Source organism: Geotrypetes seraphini, chromosome 4, assembly GCF_902459505.1.
Source record: "Geotrypetes seraphini chromosome 4, aGeoSer1.1, whole genome shotgun sequence".
Taxonomy (NCBI): Eukaryota; Metazoa; Chordata; class Amphibia; order Gymnophiona; family Dermophiidae; genus Geotrypetes; species Geotrypetes seraphini.
The window spans coordinates 63,491,600-63,511,831 of record NC_047087.1 but is presented as its reverse complement, the minus strand read 5'-3'; the positions used below and the strand labels follow the sequence as shown (position 1 = coordinate 63,511,831).

The window sequence follows — 20,232 nt, the reverse complement described above, 5'->3', positions numbered from 1 at the left end:
GGACCCCCGAGTGTGGTTGTAAAACTACAAAAAGGCGGTATACAAGTCCCAATCCCTATCCCTATATTGAAAATGCCCCTTAAAATGTGATAAAATACTCTCCGACCTCAAATTCTGAGAACATCAAAATATGCACTATTGCTGCAGACATCCTAAAAAACAGAGACATCAACATCATTGTAAGCTGCCCATAATGATAGATGGTTCAGGACAGAATTTTTTAAACCAATGAATAAATAGTCCTTCATGGTTAACTATCAGTGTCTTCTTTCAGCCAAAAGGGAGCAACCTGAGGTCTGTTTGCCACCACAGCACTCCTTGACATTAGAACTTGTTAACAGAAAGGTTTCTAGCAGCATTTGTTTATAGAAGTCAAAAAAATTAGAAATCAATACTACATTGCTGATGTAAACTTACATAGTCCCATTTCCAAAAGGGTTTTGCTAAAGGCAAAGGACTATAGAAACCTTTTTATGAAGCTGACTCAGACAAAAACAGAGAAGATAAAAGTAATACCATGATTATGAAATCAGTCACAGTTTCAAGATCAAATACCAAAATCTAACTGTACCTTGGTGGAAAACTCCTTTGGACATCCCATATTAACATCAATGCCAGCCACGTCGTTCTCTCTGCAAGAAAAAAAATAAATTGCCCCCCTCCCAGTTAATCATTAAAAATGCATATAAAAAACCTAATAACTCAATCAAGTAATTCATTAGCTATAAAAACTGTCTATCATTAAAAAGACAGAAATATACAGTAGATCAATGCACTAAGTAACAAAGTAACATAGTAAATGATGGCAGATAAAGACTTGAATGGTCCATCCAGTCCGCCCATAAGTTCACCTATTAAAAAATAAATGATTAGATTAACTTGTCTCTTCTTTGATATTTCTGGGTTGTAGACTGTAAAATCTAGTATTGTCCTAGGTTCCAAATTCTGAAGTTGCCATCCAAGCTCACTCCAGCCTATCCAACCATCCCATTGTTTGCAGGATATCTACCATAAAGTCTGGCCAGTAACATACTCATTTTACATATTAATGGAGTTCACATTGATGCCCACCTCAGCCCATCCTACACCATGCAGATCTGTCCAATACCGGCATTAGTTCTTTAATTTACATCCTTCGTTTTCTAATTAAAGATCCTCTATTTTTATCCCCTGCTTTTTAGAATTCCATCACCGTGTCCCTCTCTACCTCTTCCCTCTGGAGGGCATTCCAGGCATCTACACTCTCTCCATGAAAAAGAATTTCCTAAGATTGCTCCTAAGTCTTCCTCCCTGTAACCTCAAATTATGCCCTCTAGTTTTACCATTTTCTCTTCTCTGGAAAAGATTTGGTTCTATATTAATGCCTTTCAAGTATTTAAATGTCTATATTATACCTCCCATGTCCCTCCTCTCATCCAGAGTATACATATTTGGGTCTTCCAGTCTCTTCTCACACTTATTTTTGTTCAAACCCCTTACCCATTTTTGTCGCCTTCCTCTGGACCGCTTCAATTCTTTTTATATCCTTCACCAGATACGCCCTATATCCTTCACCAGATACGCCCTCCAAAACTGAACACAATACTCCAAGTGTGGCCTCACCAATGACCTATACAGGGGCAACAAAACCTGCCTTCTTCTGCTGGTTACTCCTCTTTCTATACAGCCTAGCATCCTTCTGGCTACACACCCTGCCTTATCACACTGTTTAGATAACTTTAGATCCTCAGACAAAAATCACCCCAAGGTCCCTCTCTCCATCTGTGCTTATTAGCCTCTCACCTCCTAGCACATACGGTTCTGGAAAAGGGCGCTGCTGGACCCTTACCATAAAGGACTCAGACCTCACACGGAATGCTGTTGCTTAGAAAATGTAAATTTATTATAAAGTAAATTGTAGCATGCAAGTAAGAGCAGTAAAAATAAACTGAAACAGCATAGCATTCAGTGTCAAACAGAGCAGGTAAAATCTACACCTGCAGAATGCAGAAAATATCCTGTCTTACTTTCCTTATCTCACAGGTGTTGATATATTTCTTAGCCTTGCATTATACCGTATTTTCACGCATATAACGCGTGCGTTATACACGATTTTACAAACCGTGCATAACCTTGCGTGTTATACGCGTGAGCGTGTTTTACAACTTTTTTTTTTCAATCCGATCGGCATCCCCCCTGCGAACCGGCATCCTCCCCCCCCCCGCTCGCATCAACCCCCCTCCCCCGCGATCCTACATCCCCCCAGCACCAAACATCTCTTACCCGATTGGGCACCGGCACCAGCACCAATGCACAGGACGTGCCAGTGCCCGAAGATCCTCCCTCGTTGGTTTGGGCTGGGCTGGGCTGGGCGGTGCGATGCAGGAGAGATAATCCTTCTTCCTGCGGATCCTCCCTCGTTGGTTTGGGCTGGGCTGGGCGGTGCGATGCAGGAGAGATAATCCTTCTTCCTGCGCCGGGCTGGACTAGGCTTTGAGCATTTGCGCATGCTCAAAGCCTTCTGGTCTCGCTCTCTCTGAGAAGAGAATCTCGGAGAGAGCGAGACCAGAAGGCTTTGAGCATGCGCAAATGCTCAAAGCCTAGTCCAGCCCGGCGAAGGAAGAAGGATTATCTCTCCTGCATCGCACCGCCCAGCCCAGCCCAAACCAACGAGGGAGGATCCGCAGGAAGAAGGATTATCTCTCCTGCATCGCACCGCCCAGCCCAGCCCAGCCCAGCCCAAACCAACGAGGGAGGATCTTCGGGCACTGGCACGTCCTGTGCATTGGTGCTGGTGCCGGTGCCCAATCGGGTAAGAGATGTTTGGTGCTGGGGGGATGTAGGATCGCGGGGGAGGGGGGGTGACGCGAGCGAGGGGGGAGGATGCCGGTTCGCAGGGGGGATGCCGGATCGGATTGAAAAAAAGTTGTAAAACGCGGGTAAGCGAGCGGGGGGGGGGGGGGGGGGAGGATGCCGGTTCGGAGTAAGCGGGAGGAGGTTTTAGCATGCGCGGTATACGCGTGTGCGCGCTATATTAAATTTTTTAAACATAAATTTGTGTTCCCCGCGCGCTATACCCGTGTGCGCGTTTTACACGGGTGCGCGTTATATGCGTGAAAATACGGTAATCTACTAGAAATATTCTGATTGGTAGTAGTCATTAGCATAATTAATCAATTTGTAACTAATTGGCCATAGATATCTTTTTCTTCTCCTAACTGGTCATGTCCTTTGCTGATGTCTAAACAATTAGAATTGACTTGTATCATTAGAGCAAATTAGCATTTACATATGTTATTATCAAACTTGGGTGATGGTCTAAAACCACCAAAATTAACCAAGCCTCACATCCTTCTTTTTGGGGCTTTCCAGAGGTCATCTGTGCATGACCTACGCCCTTTCCCAAAATGGCCCACACCCTGTCTTGGTTCTACATTCTTTGGAAGAGCAAGTGCTGTGGTTGGTTTTGAATACGTGCAGGGGTCTACTGTCCAAAGCTGTCTATGTTTCATTGACCAGGGCATAAACATCTATTTCTGGTGTGCTGTGCATGAAGGTCATCTGATTTGCAAAGATATTTCAGAAATGTCCTCAAATTTAGGCTGAAATTACCCCATCAGTGGTTGGCAGCTGTCAGTGAGACAGGCTTGCCAGGGGATTTTTGCAGAAGCAGATTCACAGATGTCCATATTGTGGATAGGCCTTATGCTTGGTTTATAGTCTATTGCTTTGCCATGCTGGGTTCTTGTAGACAGCAGGGTTTATGGGAGCCAGTTATGGGAATCGCACAGGCTTGAGGGTCTCATACATCTGTACATCATGGGTCTCTCTCATCACAGGTCTCTGTACTTTAGCTGGTAGTATTGCAAATTCTTCCTTTCGTGCAGGGTATGTGTTTATCTTGATAAGCAGTTCAAGCTAAAAGAAATTTTCCCATAGCACACACAGGCAGCATTCTCATTTCAAAGTGTTTGAGAGATGTCTTGTTAAAGATGAAGTTACCCAGAAGTCTATTTTTTCTCAGCTTCATACCACTAGGGGATTCTGTTTTCATATAAGGGCAAAGAAGTCCTTATATGCAAACATGACCACTAACACCTTACAGTAACTTGGTCCAGTCCATTTAAGATATAGCCTGGGAGCATCAAGTAGCAATTTGGCAGCTTGATGCAGAATTTACATCGTTAATGAGCTGCTTGCATGTCATAAGAACATAAGAATAGCCTTACTGGGTCAGACCAATGGCCCATCAAGCCCAGTAGCCTGCTCTCACGGTGGCCAATCCAGGTCACTAGTACCTGGTCAAAACCCAAGGAGTAGCAATATTCCATGCTACCGATACAGGGCAAGCAGTGGCTTCCCCCATGTCTTTCTTAATAACAGATTATGGACTTTTCCACCAGGAACTTGTTCAAATCTTTCTTAAAACCAGCTACGCTATCCGCTCTTACCACATCCTCTGGCAACGCGTTCCAGAGCTTAACGTAACATGTCATTTTTATGTACTCTGCTGTGACATAAATAATGCTGTATTAGAGCCATTTAACTCATATTAATGGCCAAATAATGTACATTATCACCATAAGATAGCTTGATAACTATCCCCCCTTTAGTGTCTTTGGGATGCATGCTTAATACACTGAACCCAAAGTGAGCTTAATAGTGTCTATATTAGATCTAATCTGCACTAAATAAATGATAGCTTGAAAGAACTTACACAAGCTTGCCGACAGCTAAGGCTCTGTCTGCATCTGATGATCCCTACAATAAAAGCATATATTAATATAATTATAATATGCAGTTCACATCACAGAAACACAGATATGTACTCTATATACTATAGACCAGCCAGTATAAAAAAAGGCTGAGATCATCTCTCATCTCGTCTAATTTAAGAGATGATGATGATGATGATAATAATAACTTTATTTTTATATACCGCAATACCATGTAATCGACAAATGAAGAGCAGATACTTACCTGTAGCAGGTGTTATCCGAGGATAGCAGGAAGATATTCTCACATGTGGGTGACATCATCCACAGAATCTGGTACGGAAGTGCAAAAGTACTGTCATTTTAAAACTTTTGCAAGTCTCGAGACTGCCCATACCATGCACACACTGGTGCCTTCTGGCCATCAGTTCAGTATAAAAGCTAAGAAGCCAACTAGGGGAGGTGGGAGGGTTGTGAGAATATCTGCTTGCTGTCCCGCTTGCTGTCCACAGGTAAATAACTGTGCTTTATCCTAGGACAAGCAGGCAGTATATTCTCATATGTGGGACTCCCTAACTGGAAACAAAAGGTTGGAGGGTAGTTGGCTTTTAAGTTGAGAATAAATTTTGTAGAACTGCTTAGCCCGATCAACTAGCTCATCTGGAATAGTTCAATGGGAGTGTAACAAACTACTGAATTCACCATAGCCCTAACTTTATGTGCTGTGACATGACCTTCTAGTGTCAGCCCAGCCCAAGTATAGCAAAAGGTAATACAGGCTGCAAGCCATGTAGAGATAATTTTCTTGGTGACAGGGAGTCCAAGTATGTTTTGATCAAATGAGAAAAACAGTTGAGTAGAAGTCCTGTGAGGTTTGGTTCTATCCAAGAAGTAAGCAAGAGCATGCTTATAGTTCAATGTTTGGAAAGAAGACAAGAAGAACTATAGGCTGATTCAAATAAAAATCTGAGATGACCTTAAGGAGAAATTTCAATGTGTACAGAGAAGAGAACCACCCTCTATCATGGTAGAATGCTGTATATGATTGATCTGAGACAAGCGCTTGCAGTTCACAGACTTAGCATCCTGAAGTGATCCAGATTAAGAATACTACTTTCCATGTGAGATGTTTGAGAGATGAAGACAGCATTGGCTCAAAGGGAGGCTTCATCAGGGCTGATAGCATAATATTAAGATTCCAAGAAACTGGAAGAGGTCTGATTGGCGGTTTGGTATAAAAAAGGCCCTTCATAAATCTGATGATCAAAGGATGGATAGTTTTTTATCCAGAGATGTATGACAAGCACTAATAGCACTAAGGTGAACTCTGATTGAAGTGGTTTTAAGATCAGAGTTGTAGAGGTGTAGGAGACAGTCCATGACTGATGGAAGAGGACATGTGTCTGGATGTACTGAGTGTTAGTTACACTAGTGTGAATCTAGTCCATTTAAAGCAGTAACACTATTACGTGGAAGGTTTCCTAGAAGCATGGCCGATACTGGTGCAGACAGTATAAATGTTATCTACTCACTGGGAGAGAGAAACCATGCTGAGAGTCAATGAACAAAGATTGGGATAAAGAAGGGACCCCTCGTTCTGTGTTAAGGTTAGAAAGATTTGAAGTGGGAGAGGCTCCTGAACACCGAGTTGAAGAAGAGGAGGAAACCATGGTTGTCGCAACCACCAAGGTGCTATGAGGATCATGGTAGCTTGTTCTCTGCAAAATTTGAACAAGATTTTCCCTATTAATGGAACTGGAGGGAAAGCATACATAAACTTGTTGGTCCAGTCCAGAAGGAAGGTATCTGACTCCAGGCAGTTAGGAGTGTATATTCTGGAATAGAACACTGAAAGTTTGTGATTGTAAGGAGAAGCAAAAGAGAAGCAAATAGATCTCTCTCTGGAGTTCCCCAATTGGAAAATTTCTGACACAAAACAGTTGAGTTAAGACACCATTTGTGAGATTCCGAGAATCTGCTCAGCTTCTCTGCTAGAGTGTTTTGTTTTCCTGCTAAGTAAACGGCTCTAAGGAATATGTTGCAGGTAATTGCTCAGGACTAGATTTGCATCGCTTCTTGACAAAGGGAGCGAGATCCTGTCCCTTCTTGTTGATGTAGTACATGGCTACTTGGTTGTCTGTTCGCATAAGTACTTCTTGATTGAGAAGGTGATCTTGAAAAGCTTGGAGAGCAATACGATTGCCCACAATTCAAAGAGATTAATATGGAGAGATTGCTCTTGAAGATTCCAGCTGCCTTGAGTGTGGAGGCCATCGAGGTGGGTTCCCTAAGCAAACATGGAAGCATCTGTTGTTAATAACTTGTGATGAGGTGGAGTGTGGAAGAGAAGGCCTCCTCTATCTTATCCCCAAAAAGCTCAGAACCCAAGCATGGAATGTTAGCCAAGTGCTCCTTGACATTGGAATCCAAATCAGAAACCCTTAACCATGTTCGTCTCCTCATGGTGATGGATAACAATGATGCTCGAGGCAACATCAAAGGCATCAAATACAGATCTAGCCATAAACTTTCTTGTTTCCAACGAGTCATTAGGAATGTGTTGAAAATCAGGGAGATGGCTATCAGGAATATATTGATCATAATGAGACAATTTCTGAACCAGAGACTTCATATAAAAAGTCATATAGAAATTGTAACTCAATATTCTACTGGCTAGCATTGAATTTTGAAAAAGTCTGTGGTACCAACTCAAATTATCTCTTACCATCTGAAAAACAACGTGGTCTTTCTCCCTGTCACAGGTCCTGAAAATGACTCTTTCACCAGGAGTTATATAATCCACAGTATCGAGAATCTCTGTGTGGGGAAAAGGAAACAGGATAGTCAAAACCAAACATTTAAATTGCTCAACTGCAATGAACAGAACTTCTTAAATCCAATTACAGTAACAGATTAAAAAAAAAAAAAATGAAGTTAAATCTCCATCATACAGCCCTAAAATTTTGTTTTGACCAAAAGAACCCTTTTCAAATGAATGACCAAACAGGAACTTACAAAGTCCAAAGTTATCTTGAAAAAGCACCAAGACAGGACCACCACTGCTCATAAGGAATGTGCACTTCTGAGTGTTTTACCTGCCAGGAAATTGTGTCTTAAAACTTGGGGGGAAAGAGATATTGTGAGTTTAACTGAAAAATTCTCTCTCGGGACCATAGCATTTAAAGGGGATTGGCTAAGCTTTATCATTACAATATATACCTCCAGAAGTTGTATATACAACAAAACTTAAAGAGAGGAAATCCAAATATGGGTACAACTAGTGTTTAAGCCCGTTACATTAACAGGTGCTAGAGTAGATGTCTGTCTGTCTGGGGTTTTTTTTTTCTTTCTCTCTCTCCTTTGGATGTTAGCTGTCTGTCTGTCATTTTTTTCTATCTGTGTCTCTCCCTGGTCCCCTGTCTGTCTGTCTTTCTTTCTGTCTGTCTGTGTCTCTCCCTGGCCCCCTGCCGTTTCCCCCTTCCCAGAGCAAAGCATGATTGCTGTCTTCCCCCCAGCACACCCCTCCCCCCAAAGAAGCCCCCTTTCCCTCTCCCCCTCCACTTCTTACTAGCATGGAACACATAATTGCTGTCTACCTGCCAGCACACCCCTTCCCCCAAAGCAGTCCCCTTTCCCTCTCCTCCTGCCCACTGTTGTGTCATGCCTGCCTGCTCTGTGGCCCCTTTCTGTCCCCCCCCAGAGCAAAGCATGATTGCTGAATGCCTTAAGCACACCCCTTCCCACAAAGCAGCCCCCTTTCCCTCTCCCCCCTATTGTGCCATGCCTGCCTGCTCCGTGGCCCCCTTCTGTTCACCCTCCTCCCAAAGCAAAGCATGATTGCTGTCTGCCCCCAGCACACCCCTCCCCCAAAGCAGCCCCCTTTCCCTCTCCCCCTGTTATGCCATGCCTGCCTGCTCTGTAGCCCCCTTCTGTTCCACCCCCCCATGATTGCTGTCTACCCCCAGAACACCCCTCTTCCCAAAGCAGCCCCCTTTCCCTCTCCCCCTGGCCTCCTGTTGTGCCATGCCTGCCTGCTCTATGGCCCCCTTCTGTTCCCCCCTCCCGTTCTTACCCTCTCTCCATCCATGGTTCCTGGTGTCTTCTGGCCTACCTGCACGAACCGCTGCTGCCCCTCTTCAACAAAGCAACCTGCTGAGGTTCGTCAACCAGCTGTAGCGAACCTCGCAGGCCACTCTCCACCTCGGTAACGATCGCGTCAGAGGGAACGTGCTACTGAGGTGAAGAGCAGCCTGCGAGGTTCGTTACAGCCGGCCGGCGAACCTCAACAGGCTGCTTTGAAGAGGAGCAGCAGCGGCGGCAGCGGTTGGTGAGTGAGGGCGGGAGGTGGGGGGAGGGAGTCGCTGGCGTGTTCCCTGCCTCCGTGTTCCAAAATGGAATTCGGCATGGAGGGACACAGCATGATGCAGCGATCACAAAAACCTAAGTGCGCATGCGCGCTTAGGGTTTTATTATAGAGAATATATGCATCAAATAACAGGCAGAGAGGCCCCAAATAAAATTATATGAACGATGAAGACTAAGCATACTTGGAACACTGATTCTTGGGTCCACCCAAAATAGTGTTCACAGGAGTCCCTGTCTCTTTCTCTTGGACTGGACTCTGCTTTTTGGTGAAAATTGATGATTGTATTTTAAACTGTATGAAACAATGGGAGTTGGGTGCAGGTAAAGTGCTATCAAAACTTGACTTACAAAGCAAGTCATCATGAAAGTGATTAAGCTTCTATAGCTGGATGTATCTCTAAGGTAGACAAGGATAATTGGGTGCACAGAATGTCCCAATTGGTCTTTTTCAACTGCCAACTACTGTGAATGATGGAAATGAAAAAACGTAGTTGCAAAATTGCATTTGATATCTACTTACTGTTTATGACTCTCTTGCATTTTAACATCAACATATCAATCAGCTCCTGAAAACACACAAACATCTGTGTTGCTTATCTGCTGAGCAATGTAACACAAGGAAAAGAAGCAAATTGCTTATAACACTGAAGATGATGAGAAATTATTTTAACAGAAACCTCCACATTTCTCCAGTTCAATAGAACAATGGCTTATATAGGATTGAGTTTTAAGGCTGTAAGGATTAGATTCACTAAGGACACTGATCATGTCCCAACCACTTTGTGTCCCGATTTTCCTCTGACCCGATTCACTAACCTCGTGGCCGATCATCCTCCGATCTGCGCATGTAAATGAGGGGAAACGGCATGCATAGTAGGAAGGATGCAATTCACTAAACAAATGCAGGCACACCGACTGGGCTGGCCAATCCAAAAACAAGCGATTGCTGAGGACCAGTCGCTTGTGTAAAAATCCTGCTCTCTGCCCCGATCTCCTGCTTCTCTGCCCCGACTCTCCTGCCCTTCCCCACAGTGCAAGCCCGTGGTTTTAACCCGCAGGTTAAAACCACGGGCTCGCGAAGATAAATAAAAAGGCTTGCAAAGATAAAAGTAAAAAAAGTAAAAAGGTTTTTCGAGCTCTGTTAGGCACGGAGGGCCAGCGCATGCGTCAGGATTGCTGGACAGCGATCCGTGCAGTCAGTAGGGGGCATGATTCCGATTGTCCTCATTTGCATGAGGATGCATTGTGAATCAGCCCCCCGGACCCGGATCGGATCGGTAGGGGAGTTTTGTGAATCTGGCCCTAAATGATCATATGGCTATCTCCCTTCACCACTGATTGCTCAATTCCTTTTCCATTTCTTCCTATCAGATGTTGATAGACATACTAAGGAAATGGTGCTGCAAGTAAACCATGTGCATATATTAAAGTTTCATATATATATCTGCCTGCGTTCCTACTCCAACAAGAAAACAGAGGGAAGTATGTGGTGAAAGTATTTAGCTTAGCAGGGTTCTAAAAAGGTTTGTATAACAAAGGTCAACACATCATTTTCATCAGAGTTAATGTTGGGTGGGTTTTGTGTATTTTTTTTTTTTTTTAATTGTCTTTATTAACAATTGCAAAGGAACATACAACCAGGATCAGAGGAAGCATAAAAACAGAATAGGCAGAAAATCTGTGTTTAGTTTTTCCATTAGCACGTCACATTTTTGTGATGAGGCTCATTATATATAATTATAAACGTTAATTGGGCGATATATCATGCATTTATAGGATAAACGTATAAAGAGGGTTAACAACAATTGTCTTTGTTTTTTATGCTACAGACATTATTTAAGGTGATTAATAAAAGTCTTTGTCATGCTAAGACATTGTACTAATCATCCAAATAGTTTCTGTTACGTCTGTGGTTCATTCACGACAAAAGCACATCGCCCAATTACCATAGATCTGAAGAAGGTATACAAATTGTACTTTGGCTGTCGTGACTGGCTCAATCGATGAAAGGCAGGAGGAGCCGGAGGCGTCTGACCCAATTAGGGTCTTAGGCCCCTCCCCGAGCATCACATGATGCACCGAGGAGCTGCCTAAGACCCAGCATCATTGCGGAGGAGCAGGAGGTATTTTCAGTACCTCCTGCTCCCAACGTCAAGGTAAGGGGCATGGGGTTGGGGGGGAGTGGGCCATCCAGTGGCAGGAGGGAGTGGGTATCACTCCTGCCTTTTTCTTCAAGGGGGAGGTCTTTCCAGGCAGGAAGGAGTGGGCATCCCTCCTGCCGTTTTTTCAAAGAGCAGGCGGGCACCTTCAGAGCAGGAAGGAGTGGGCATCCCTCCTGACATCTTTTTGGGGTTCTGGGGAGAGGACGGTGGCTCGGAAGTGCTCGCATACTGGGGGGGGGGGATTTTTAATGGGACAGTAGGCGCACAGAACATCTGTTCCATTAAAAAAAAAGCAGAAGCCCTGACTGCAGTGACAGGAGGCTGCTTCACCTGTCACTACTGTTAGGGCTCTGCATTATATCAATCGCTCACTGAGCGACTGAGTCGGTAGGTTTGCGTGCAAATCATTTGCATGCACACTTAATAGTGAATCAATCGCTGTTGGAAAATTGGCCAGAGAATCGGCCAACAGCGAATGAGTAGCTATCGTTAGTGAATCTAGCTCTAAGTAAATTACATGTAGAACATGTCCTTGATCCAATTAACTGGTCACCCAGTCAAAGAATTCAATCAGATTCATTTGGCATGATTTACCTTTAGTAAACCCATGTTGCCTCAGATCATGTAATCCATTAGATTCTAAGAATTTCACTATCCTTTCCTTCAATGTTTCCATTATTTTTCCAATACCTGAAGTGAGGCTTACCGGCCTATAATTTCCCGCTTCATCTCTGCAACCACTTTTGAGCAGAGGGACCACATCCACTCTTCTTCAGTCTCACGGAACCTTTCCCGTCTCTAAAGATTGCGGTATCCACTCTATTCTCCATTGCGGTATCCACTCTATTCGCTAAAGATTGCGGTATCCACTCTATTTATTCTCCATTGCTATGAGATCCATCACTGGCATCCCATCACCACCACTACTACTGGTGAAAGATGCTGTCAAAGGCAGTGGGACTATAGGACCATTTCCTGGCTCCAATGCATGGCAACTGAAAAAGTTTGCTACTTTTATGTTTTCCTACTACATAAGCAGCCAACTGATCTGACAGATGCTGTTCTGCCCAAAGCATGAGGCATGCCATATCCTCTTCCAAAAAAGGACTTTGTGTTCTCTCTTGGTGACTGACATAAGCCACCACCATGGAATTGTCAGAAAGCAATCTGATGGCCTTGTCCACCAGAAGTTCCTGCAGGAGAGGTACTACACCAGGGTGCCTCCAACAGATATTCCACTAGAAATATTTTCCGCTTAAAATTCCCAGCATACAATTTAAGTCTACCAGACAAATTACCTTATCCATCCAATAGCAATTAGCAGAATGCCGGAACCAACTGGGGAGGACGGGATAGAAAATGAAATAAACTAACTACCACTTACACTATGATCTTGTGACCACTATCTCAGGTTCAGAAAACTTTTAAAAGCATTTCTGTACCAAAACGGAGCCAATCCTGACGTAACTGAAATGGTAATTGTAAAAGCCTATTTCTAAACTGTCTAATGAAGTGTTTCTCAACTTCAAGCCAAGTACCCCATAAGTCTATCAAATATCAACCGAGTACCCTCCACACCCCACCCCATAATAATAATACTAATTGTAATGCAATTTCTTCCATCCATTTTTCATATACACAATATAATCTTATTAATACATAATGGTAACCACAAAATTTAAAAAACATAAAGCACACAGTACACAGAGAAAATCTTAATTATCATTTATATTTGGGGGTTTTTCAAAGAAGTCAAGGCAGATGACTTTAAAATATGTAATGTCACCTCCGTAACAATTATAGAAAAATAGACAAATATAGTACAAAATATAGACAGCAGATATAAATTCTCAAAACTGACACATTTCAATCACTAAATTGAAAATAAAATCATTTTTCCTACCTTTGTTGTCTGGTGATTTCATGAGTCTCCTTCTGACTGTGCATTCAGTGTTTCTTTCTTTCTTTTCTGCCTCCTGAATGCTTCATCCCCTCCGCAACTCATTCCCTTTCACAATCAACATCTCCCTCCATGACTCCAACTTTTCTTCGTCTCTCCTCTTACCCTATTGGCAACATGTCTCTCCCTCTCTCACTGTCCATCTGTCTTGAGAGATCCAGGCATCTCTCCCACCCTCTGTACTATCACATCCAACATTTCTCCCTCTCTCTCATCCTCCAGATCATGTGCAGCATTTTTCACCACTGCCCACTAGCCCATGTCTCCTATCACCCCTCTACAGCACAATGCCACATCTATCCCTCCATCACTATGTCCAACATTCTTCCCCCTTGCAATCTCCTTCAATCTGTCCCTCTGTTCCCTCTCCACCACCTCCTTTTCATCCTTCTCTTCCCCATGCATCTCTACCTCTCTCCTCTCTTTCTCTATGCCCAATTTTCCTCTTTCTTCCTTTCCCCATGTGCACCATGTCTTTTCCTCTCCCTCCACACCTATATCCAACAATTCTCTTTTCTTGTTCCCTCATCTACCAGCAGTATCTCTTTCCCTCCTTTCCTAACCCCCCATGCAGCATCTATCTTTCCCACCCCCAACCCTATGCAGCATCTATCTCCCTTATTCCAAACTCTAGCCCCCACTCCTCTCAGCTGGATCCGACCTCTCCCTAGTTCTTGATTCCCCAACCTACCAACTCCTTGCCATTGTATTTTAAAATCTTTGGGCAGCCGTAGGCGCAACGAAGACAGCCGTCTGCCGTCTGCCTGCTTACCTACCTCGGAATCATTCTTTTTGCATAGGCAGAATGCTGCAGAAAGAACACTTCCAGGACAGGCAGATGGCAGGAGGCTGGCTTCATTGTGCCTCTGGCTGCCCGAAGATTTTAAAACACAGTGGCGGGGAGCTGGTAGGTGGGGGAATTGGGACCGAAGCCTGCCTCCCATCGTCTGCCACTGCTCCGGAAGTGTTCTTTCTACAACGTTCTGTGTAGGCTGCAGAAAGAACACTTCTGGGGCAGGCAGGCAGATGGAGAGAGGCTGGTTTTGTTGTGGCATTGGCTGCCCAAAGTTTTTAAAATACAGCATCGAGGAGTTGGTAGGTGGGGGAATCGAGAACTGGGGAGAGGTCAGTTCCAGCTGAAAGTGGAGACTGGGGTTAGGTGGCTTTGATGGAGGTGGGGCGGGCAGGAAGGAGATCCCTGGAGGCAATACCTGTGGTGGCATGTACCCCCAACAAGCAGCTTGCATACCCCTAAGGGTACGTGTACTGCGTGTTCAGAAACGCTGGTCTAATGCAACTCCTGTGACATAACGATAAGCCAACAATGACCTACTTGAATTTGTAACTATGACCTAACTGTATTAATAACTATTCTGATCTACTTATGCTAGCAATTCTGTTGAATGTCTGTGTCAAAATATCCATTAATTTTCTGAGTAACTGACCTAACCTCTTGGGGCTTTTAAAATTTTATTTATGCATTTTTCACAAATTACAAGCATACCACTTGTTCAAGAAAATAGATTCTTACATTGAAACTCCCCCCCCCTCCCCCAAATACATATATAATCAACTAAACAATCAGCAAGTTTCTATTTCAACCCCAAGGTAAAAAAGAAATAATCTAGGGTGGAAAAGACAAAACTTATAAGTAATCTTTCTTTTGGGGGTAAGAAATTATATAGGAAAATTCTTACTTGGCCTAAGGCGGAAAAGTCATTTTATATCCTCGTCAAATTATATATCTTAGGGAGTAGATACAGCTATAGGAGTTGGAGGTTGCCTTGATTCCAGGAAATTCTTTAAATGTTCGGGGTCTAGAAAAACATGTTTTCTCTGAAATCTTAATAATACATTTACATGGGAATTGAAGGAAAAAGTTCCTTTGAGAGCCAACACTTGGGATTTAAAAGCTACAAAAAAAGCCCCTCTCCTCAATTGTGTGGCTCTACAAAGGTCAGAAAAAATCATAACCAAATGGCTCAGGAATTAACATCTTTAAATAGAAAATACAGACAGAGAATCCAATTTTTATTATACTCCAAAGCAAAAGTTGCAAGAAGAATTGTTTTAGTCACTACGGAAGCTGAGTCTTCCAGGAAACCAGTAAGATCAAAACTGGCTCCCTCTTTCTGTTCTTTAGCTGTCTGAACTATTAGACTTCCAGATTTAACATAATAAGCTTTGGTAATTGGTGGTATCGTCTCAGCTGGTATTTGTAAGTTTTCCTTTAGATATTTCTTAAGCATCTCTATAGAAGACAAAATTGGAGACTGAGGAAAATTTAAAAACCTCAAATTCAATCTATGTTCATTATTCTCCAACATTTCTAGCTTCTGGTGTATGTTCAAATTTCTTTTCACCAAAATCATTTGGATAGCTTACGTTTTCTCAATAGTTTCTTCCATATTCTGGACTCGAATTTCTAACTTAGTAACTAAATCCCCACATTGATTTATATGAGAATTTACCAGTTCTGGAATTTGCAACATATTATGTAAGCGAGTAGTCAATTCAGTCTCCAACACATTTACAGCGTCCCATACCTCCTCCAATGTAATTTTCTCTGGTCTCTTCTTCAGCCTGGGAGTAATCTTATCTTCAGCATCTGAGCCCTTGGAGCCCCCGGGTGAGATTCCTGGGTCTATCAGACCCTCAGTCCTTCCACCTTCAGCTCCAACACACTGCTCCTCCATTGGGCCTCCCATCTCCTCGTGTGATGCAGCAATCAGCATCCCAGCTCCAGTGTGAGGATAGGTAATACTTCCAGTATCCAATACCTCGCTCTCCGACTGGTGCTGCAAACCACATCCTGGCTGAGAGGGAGTCTCACGATATTCGGGGCTTAGCGTGGTGTCCGATGCACTTAGAGTTAAGTCCCCCACAATAAGCTCCTGAACTATCTCATTCTCTGCCTGAGGAAGGAGGAAACCCTCCAGAGTCCGTTGTATCAACACCGGGGAGGAAGCCGGCTCAGCTGGGTAAGAGTGCGGCTTCCCTTGACGCTTCACCATTCTGATTTCACTGGTGGTGTCACGGTCCAAGCGGCGCTCTCTCTAATGATATTAATAGCCTAATGATTAGTACAGTGGGACGTGAACCAGGACAACTGGGGTCAGTTCCCCATGCAGCTCCTTTTGACTCTGGGCAAGTCACTTAATCCTCCATTACTCCAGGTACAAAATAAGCACCTGTAAATAACAATGTAAACTGTTTTGATTGTAACCACAAAAAAGCAATATATCAAATTCTATACCCTTCCCAAATACCTGCCACATTAAGAGCAGTTGAGTACTGTAGTTAACAGCTCTCAACCAGATTTTTGTTTTGGAAAGATTCTTCGCTTTATTTTGTGTTAACTGCCTAGAATGGTAGAATAGTGAAGGTTAGAAATTTTTTAAATAAATCAATAAAGGGAAGCAATAAGAAATTTATTCCTACCTCACAGTACACAATATCAGCACCATAATCCAATGCTAGGAGGCGCATTGGTAATGTTCCAACTTGGACCATGGGGGCAAGGATAGTCTTGTTCCTGTAAGTGAGCTTTCCAATGGTCTCAATCATTCCCTCTTTATGTAATCTGAAAAAAGTACATGCAAGAAGTGAACCTTTATAGTACTAAGATCATAAATTATTTCCATACGAATTAGAAAGCGAATTACATTTCACATTGCAAAGGGTTTTTATTGTAGATAAAGACACATTGGTTTAAATGTATAAAAAAAAAGCTTCTATGGCTAAGTACTAGTCCGTATATCACTATGCTCAATACTTTACCTATACAGTATATGATTTCAACTAAGTTGGACACATAAAAAGAGACTGGACGGCATTTAGTATGTTACTATGTACTAAAGGTAGAGTAGCCACCTCGCCAGGTCAAGGTGAAGAGACTGGTCTAGGCCAGTGTTCTTCAACCACCAGTCCATGGACCAGTGCCGGTCCACAGAAATTTCCTGCCGGTCCACAGGGCAAGCACTGCATCAGTCCCAAAACAGTGTTCTTCAACCGTCGGTCCACGGTGCGATCGATGGGGCGTTATCTTTGAGTCAGCTCCCTCTTCCTAACTGATTCAGTGCTCAAAGCCACCTGTGGGCATCCTGCGCCTGAACTGGAAGCCTTCTCTCTGATGTTGCAACGCAGAGGGAAGGCTTCCAGATGAGGCACGGGACGTGCAAGGTGCAATTAGTACTATTATGGGGATGGGGGTCTGGGGTGAAGATTGGGTAGAGATGGGCGAGGTCTGGCCCACGACTTAGCCAAGTGTTCTTCAACCGCCGGTCCACAGAATAATTCTTTTATTTATGCCGGTCCATAGGTGTAAAAACACTGGTCTAGGCTATGGTTTTGTCCATATCGTAAACATGGAACCGCAGGTGGGAGCTCCCTACTAAAAGCTTCGCATAGGCACTAGAAGCAAACTAGAAATGGAGCACTCACTATTTTCTCCTAAGAAACTTATTTCACTCATAAACGTGTTGATTCAAGCCCTGCATGCTTCGCTGAGGGACTATTAAAGTCCTCGCTGCACATATAAGCCGTCTGTTTAGGATTCTTACCTGGCGTTGCCAAAACACCCTGCTGAGCCGCCCAAAATGCGACAAAAACGCACCCAAGCTAAAGCGACACGCCGCATTCATAAGTTGCAAGACAGGCAGGGCACACACTAGAGGGGTAGGAGAAGGAACCGGAAGAGCGTCATCTCCTCGCGACCTGACGTCATTGTGGAGCTTCGGGCACGAGGAGAGACGCCTGGCTGTGGGTGCGAACGGGGTGGCGAGATGTTGGCTTTTAGTGCTGCGGTCCGAGACCGGGCAGTGCTGCTGAGGTGCGCCCTTACTCCGGTGAGTAAACAGCTTCCGGGCTTGCGGTGGCGTAGCTCCTCTGCCGGACGTAGCCAGTCCCTCCCGGTGATCCGGATCCCGCGTCTGCTGCAGCTGCGGGCAGAGCAGGCCGGCGCCCGGGGCCGGAAGAAGTTGGAGAGGGTGAGCGTGCCGCGGGCGGGGAAGCTTCTGATCGTCTGCAAGCGGCCCGAGTTCAACCAGCATTGCCGGCACACAGTGGCGAAGGTCCAGCAGCCCGCGCTGGCGTCCCAGGGCTGGAAACACAGGCAGTCCTTCGGGGACCACTTCCTCATCAACAACACCTGGGAGCGAGCGCCCTTCCTGCCCGAACCTGCGGAGCAGGCCCCAGACCAAGAACAAACCACGGACCAGGAGAGGCAACAGGAAAGTGTCACCTTCCAAGAGCTGGGACTCCTCCCCGAGCTGGTGGAAGCGCTGAAGACAACTGGCATCACCCACCCTACCACTGTCCAGCAGCAAATCATCCCGTATCTCCTGCGAGGCAAGAACGTGCTCGGGGTTGCCGAGACCGGTAGCGGCAAGACTCTGAGCTACTTACTGCCGTTGTTGCAGAGGCTCATGATAGAAAGGAAGAGGGTAGACGAGGGAACGGGTCCCCGCGGCTTGGTGCTGGTGCCCTCAAGAGAACTCTCAGATCAAGTGAAAACCGTTGCCGAAGGCTTAGGACATCATTTGGGCTTGTCTGCGACAGTAGTTGGCGGGGGCAGAGGCATGTACAAAGCTGAAAAGGTTTTCAAAGGGTGCCGTGATATTTTAGTCGCAACACCAGGTGTTCTCTGGAAGGGCCTGAGAAGAAACATGATTCATTTAGGTAGTTTAAGGTACTTTGTTGTAGATGAAGCAGACACACTGTTTGATGAAACTTTTATTGAACTTGTTGAAGATATCCTCTTGGAAGCCACAATAGCCTCCAGCTCTTCTGACCACAATGACTTTGATATACAAGCGCAGCTTGCTGTCATTGGGGCCACCTTTCCTAAAGGAGTGGGTGATCTTCTCAGCAAAGTGACTGACCTCAGTAGCATCACCACTGTCAAGAGTAAAAGACTTCACTTTCTTATGCCACACATTAAACAGAAATTTTTGAAAGTGAAGGGTGCAAATAAGTTGGCAGAATTACTACAGATAATAAAGGAACAGGCCACAGAAAAGCAAGCATCAGGAATTTTGGTGTTCTGCAATAGTTCCAGCACTGTGAACTGGCTTGGATACATATTAGATGACCACAATATTAAACATTTGAGACTACAGGGGCAAATGCCAGCTGCAGTGAGAGCTGGCATTTTTAATACTTTTCAGAAAGGTTTAGTAGATGTACTTGTCTGTACTGATATAGCGTCCAGGGGGTTGGACAGTAGGAGAGTCAAAGTAGTAGTTAATTATGATTTCCCACCAACCTTACAGGACTATATCCATCGTGCAGGTCGAGTTGGACGAGTGGGAAGCAAAGCACACTGTAGTGTCATTAGTTTTGTAACACATTTGTGGGATGTTGAATTAGTCCAGAAAATTGAGGTTGCTGCTCGAAAGAGAACAAGCCTTCCTGGGATGGAGACTTCCATAAAGCCTCCTGTCTCAAAAACTGATTCTAAACTGTAAAATAAATAATGGAACTGCAGCCTTCCTTGTTTATCTTTAATTACCTTTTTTACAGATAATTTTATACAAATTTAATTTGCAATATGACTAATATTCTGGTTTTGTTTTGAAATATTCCTATGAAACAAAACACATGGGAATGATTTTGCTTTAATGGGATTATCTTGTTTTATTAAAATAGTAAAATATTACAAATTAGTTCCATTTTCATTCCATTTCTTCACTGATGCTATAAGGAAGAAATATGGGAATATGAACATTAAAGAGGAAAAATGTGGAGAAAAGACCTTAGTAATCTCACTCCCAGCTCTTCAACTAGAGTACCACCGTCACTGGTTTAAAAACAACAACAAAAACTCCACTTTAACTTTCTAAAAAAAAAAAAAATGTTTTACCTTTATTAGGTCATTAGTACTCAGACTTAATGGGGTGGGTCAGTAGAGTGGGCAGACTTGATGGACTATAGCCCTTTTCTGCCGTCATCTTTCTATGTTTCTAATATTGATTTAAATCTTTCACAGTTCCATTTAGAACAGTTCATAACATCATTCAAAACTACAGTACATTCTAGTGCTACTTTTCAA

General features: G+C 43.9%; 2 protein-coding genes across 5 annotated transcripts in view; one reads left to right on the top strand and one right to left on the bottom strand.

Moving 5' to 3' along the window:
* The window catches only part of DUS2 (dihydrouridine synthase 2), a 96,922-nt gene extending 78,913 nt beyond the window's left edge, over nucleotides 1-18,009 (bottom strand). For 3 of the 4 annotated variants that reach the window (XM_033941422.1, XM_033941423.1, XM_033941425.1), the window contains exons 1-6: nucleotides 17,744-18,009; nucleotides 16,623-16,764; nucleotides 9,580-9,625; nucleotides 7,420-7,511; nucleotides 4,697-4,740; nucleotides 572-632 (exon numbers count right to left, since the gene is read on the bottom strand). In XM_033941422.1, coding sequence (XP_033797313.1) covers nucleotides 572-632; nucleotides 4,697-4,740; nucleotides 7,420-7,511; nucleotides 9,580-9,625; nucleotides 16,623-16,764; nucleotides 17,744-17,820 — 462 coding nt within the window. In that variant the 5' untranslated portion in view covers nucleotides 17,821-18,009. Of the gene's footprint in view, nucleotides 1-571; nucleotides 633-4,696; nucleotides 4,741-7,419; nucleotides 7,512-9,579; nucleotides 9,626-16,622; nucleotides 16,765-17,054; nucleotides 17,145-17,743 lie in introns of those variants that run through there. The other variant, XM_033941424.1, reaches the window with a different exon arrangement.
* DDX28 (DEAD-box helicase 28) lies at nucleotides 17,836-19,846 on the top strand. The gene has a single exon (XM_033941421.1). The coding sequence runs from the start codon at nucleotides 17,966-17,968 to the stop codon at nucleotides 19,646-19,648; it is 1,683 nt and encodes a 560-aa protein (XP_033797312.1). The 5' UTR covers nucleotides 17,836-17,965; the 3' UTR covers nucleotides 19,649-19,846.
* Nucleotides 19,847-20,232: the final 386 nt, after the last annotated feature.

Bases quoted from the DNA above. Each gene is read 5' to 3' on its own strand.
- DDX28 (XM_033941421.1), top strand. From the start codon at position 17,966: ATGTTGGCTTTTAGTGCTGCGGTCCGAGACCGGGCAGTGCTGCTGAGG.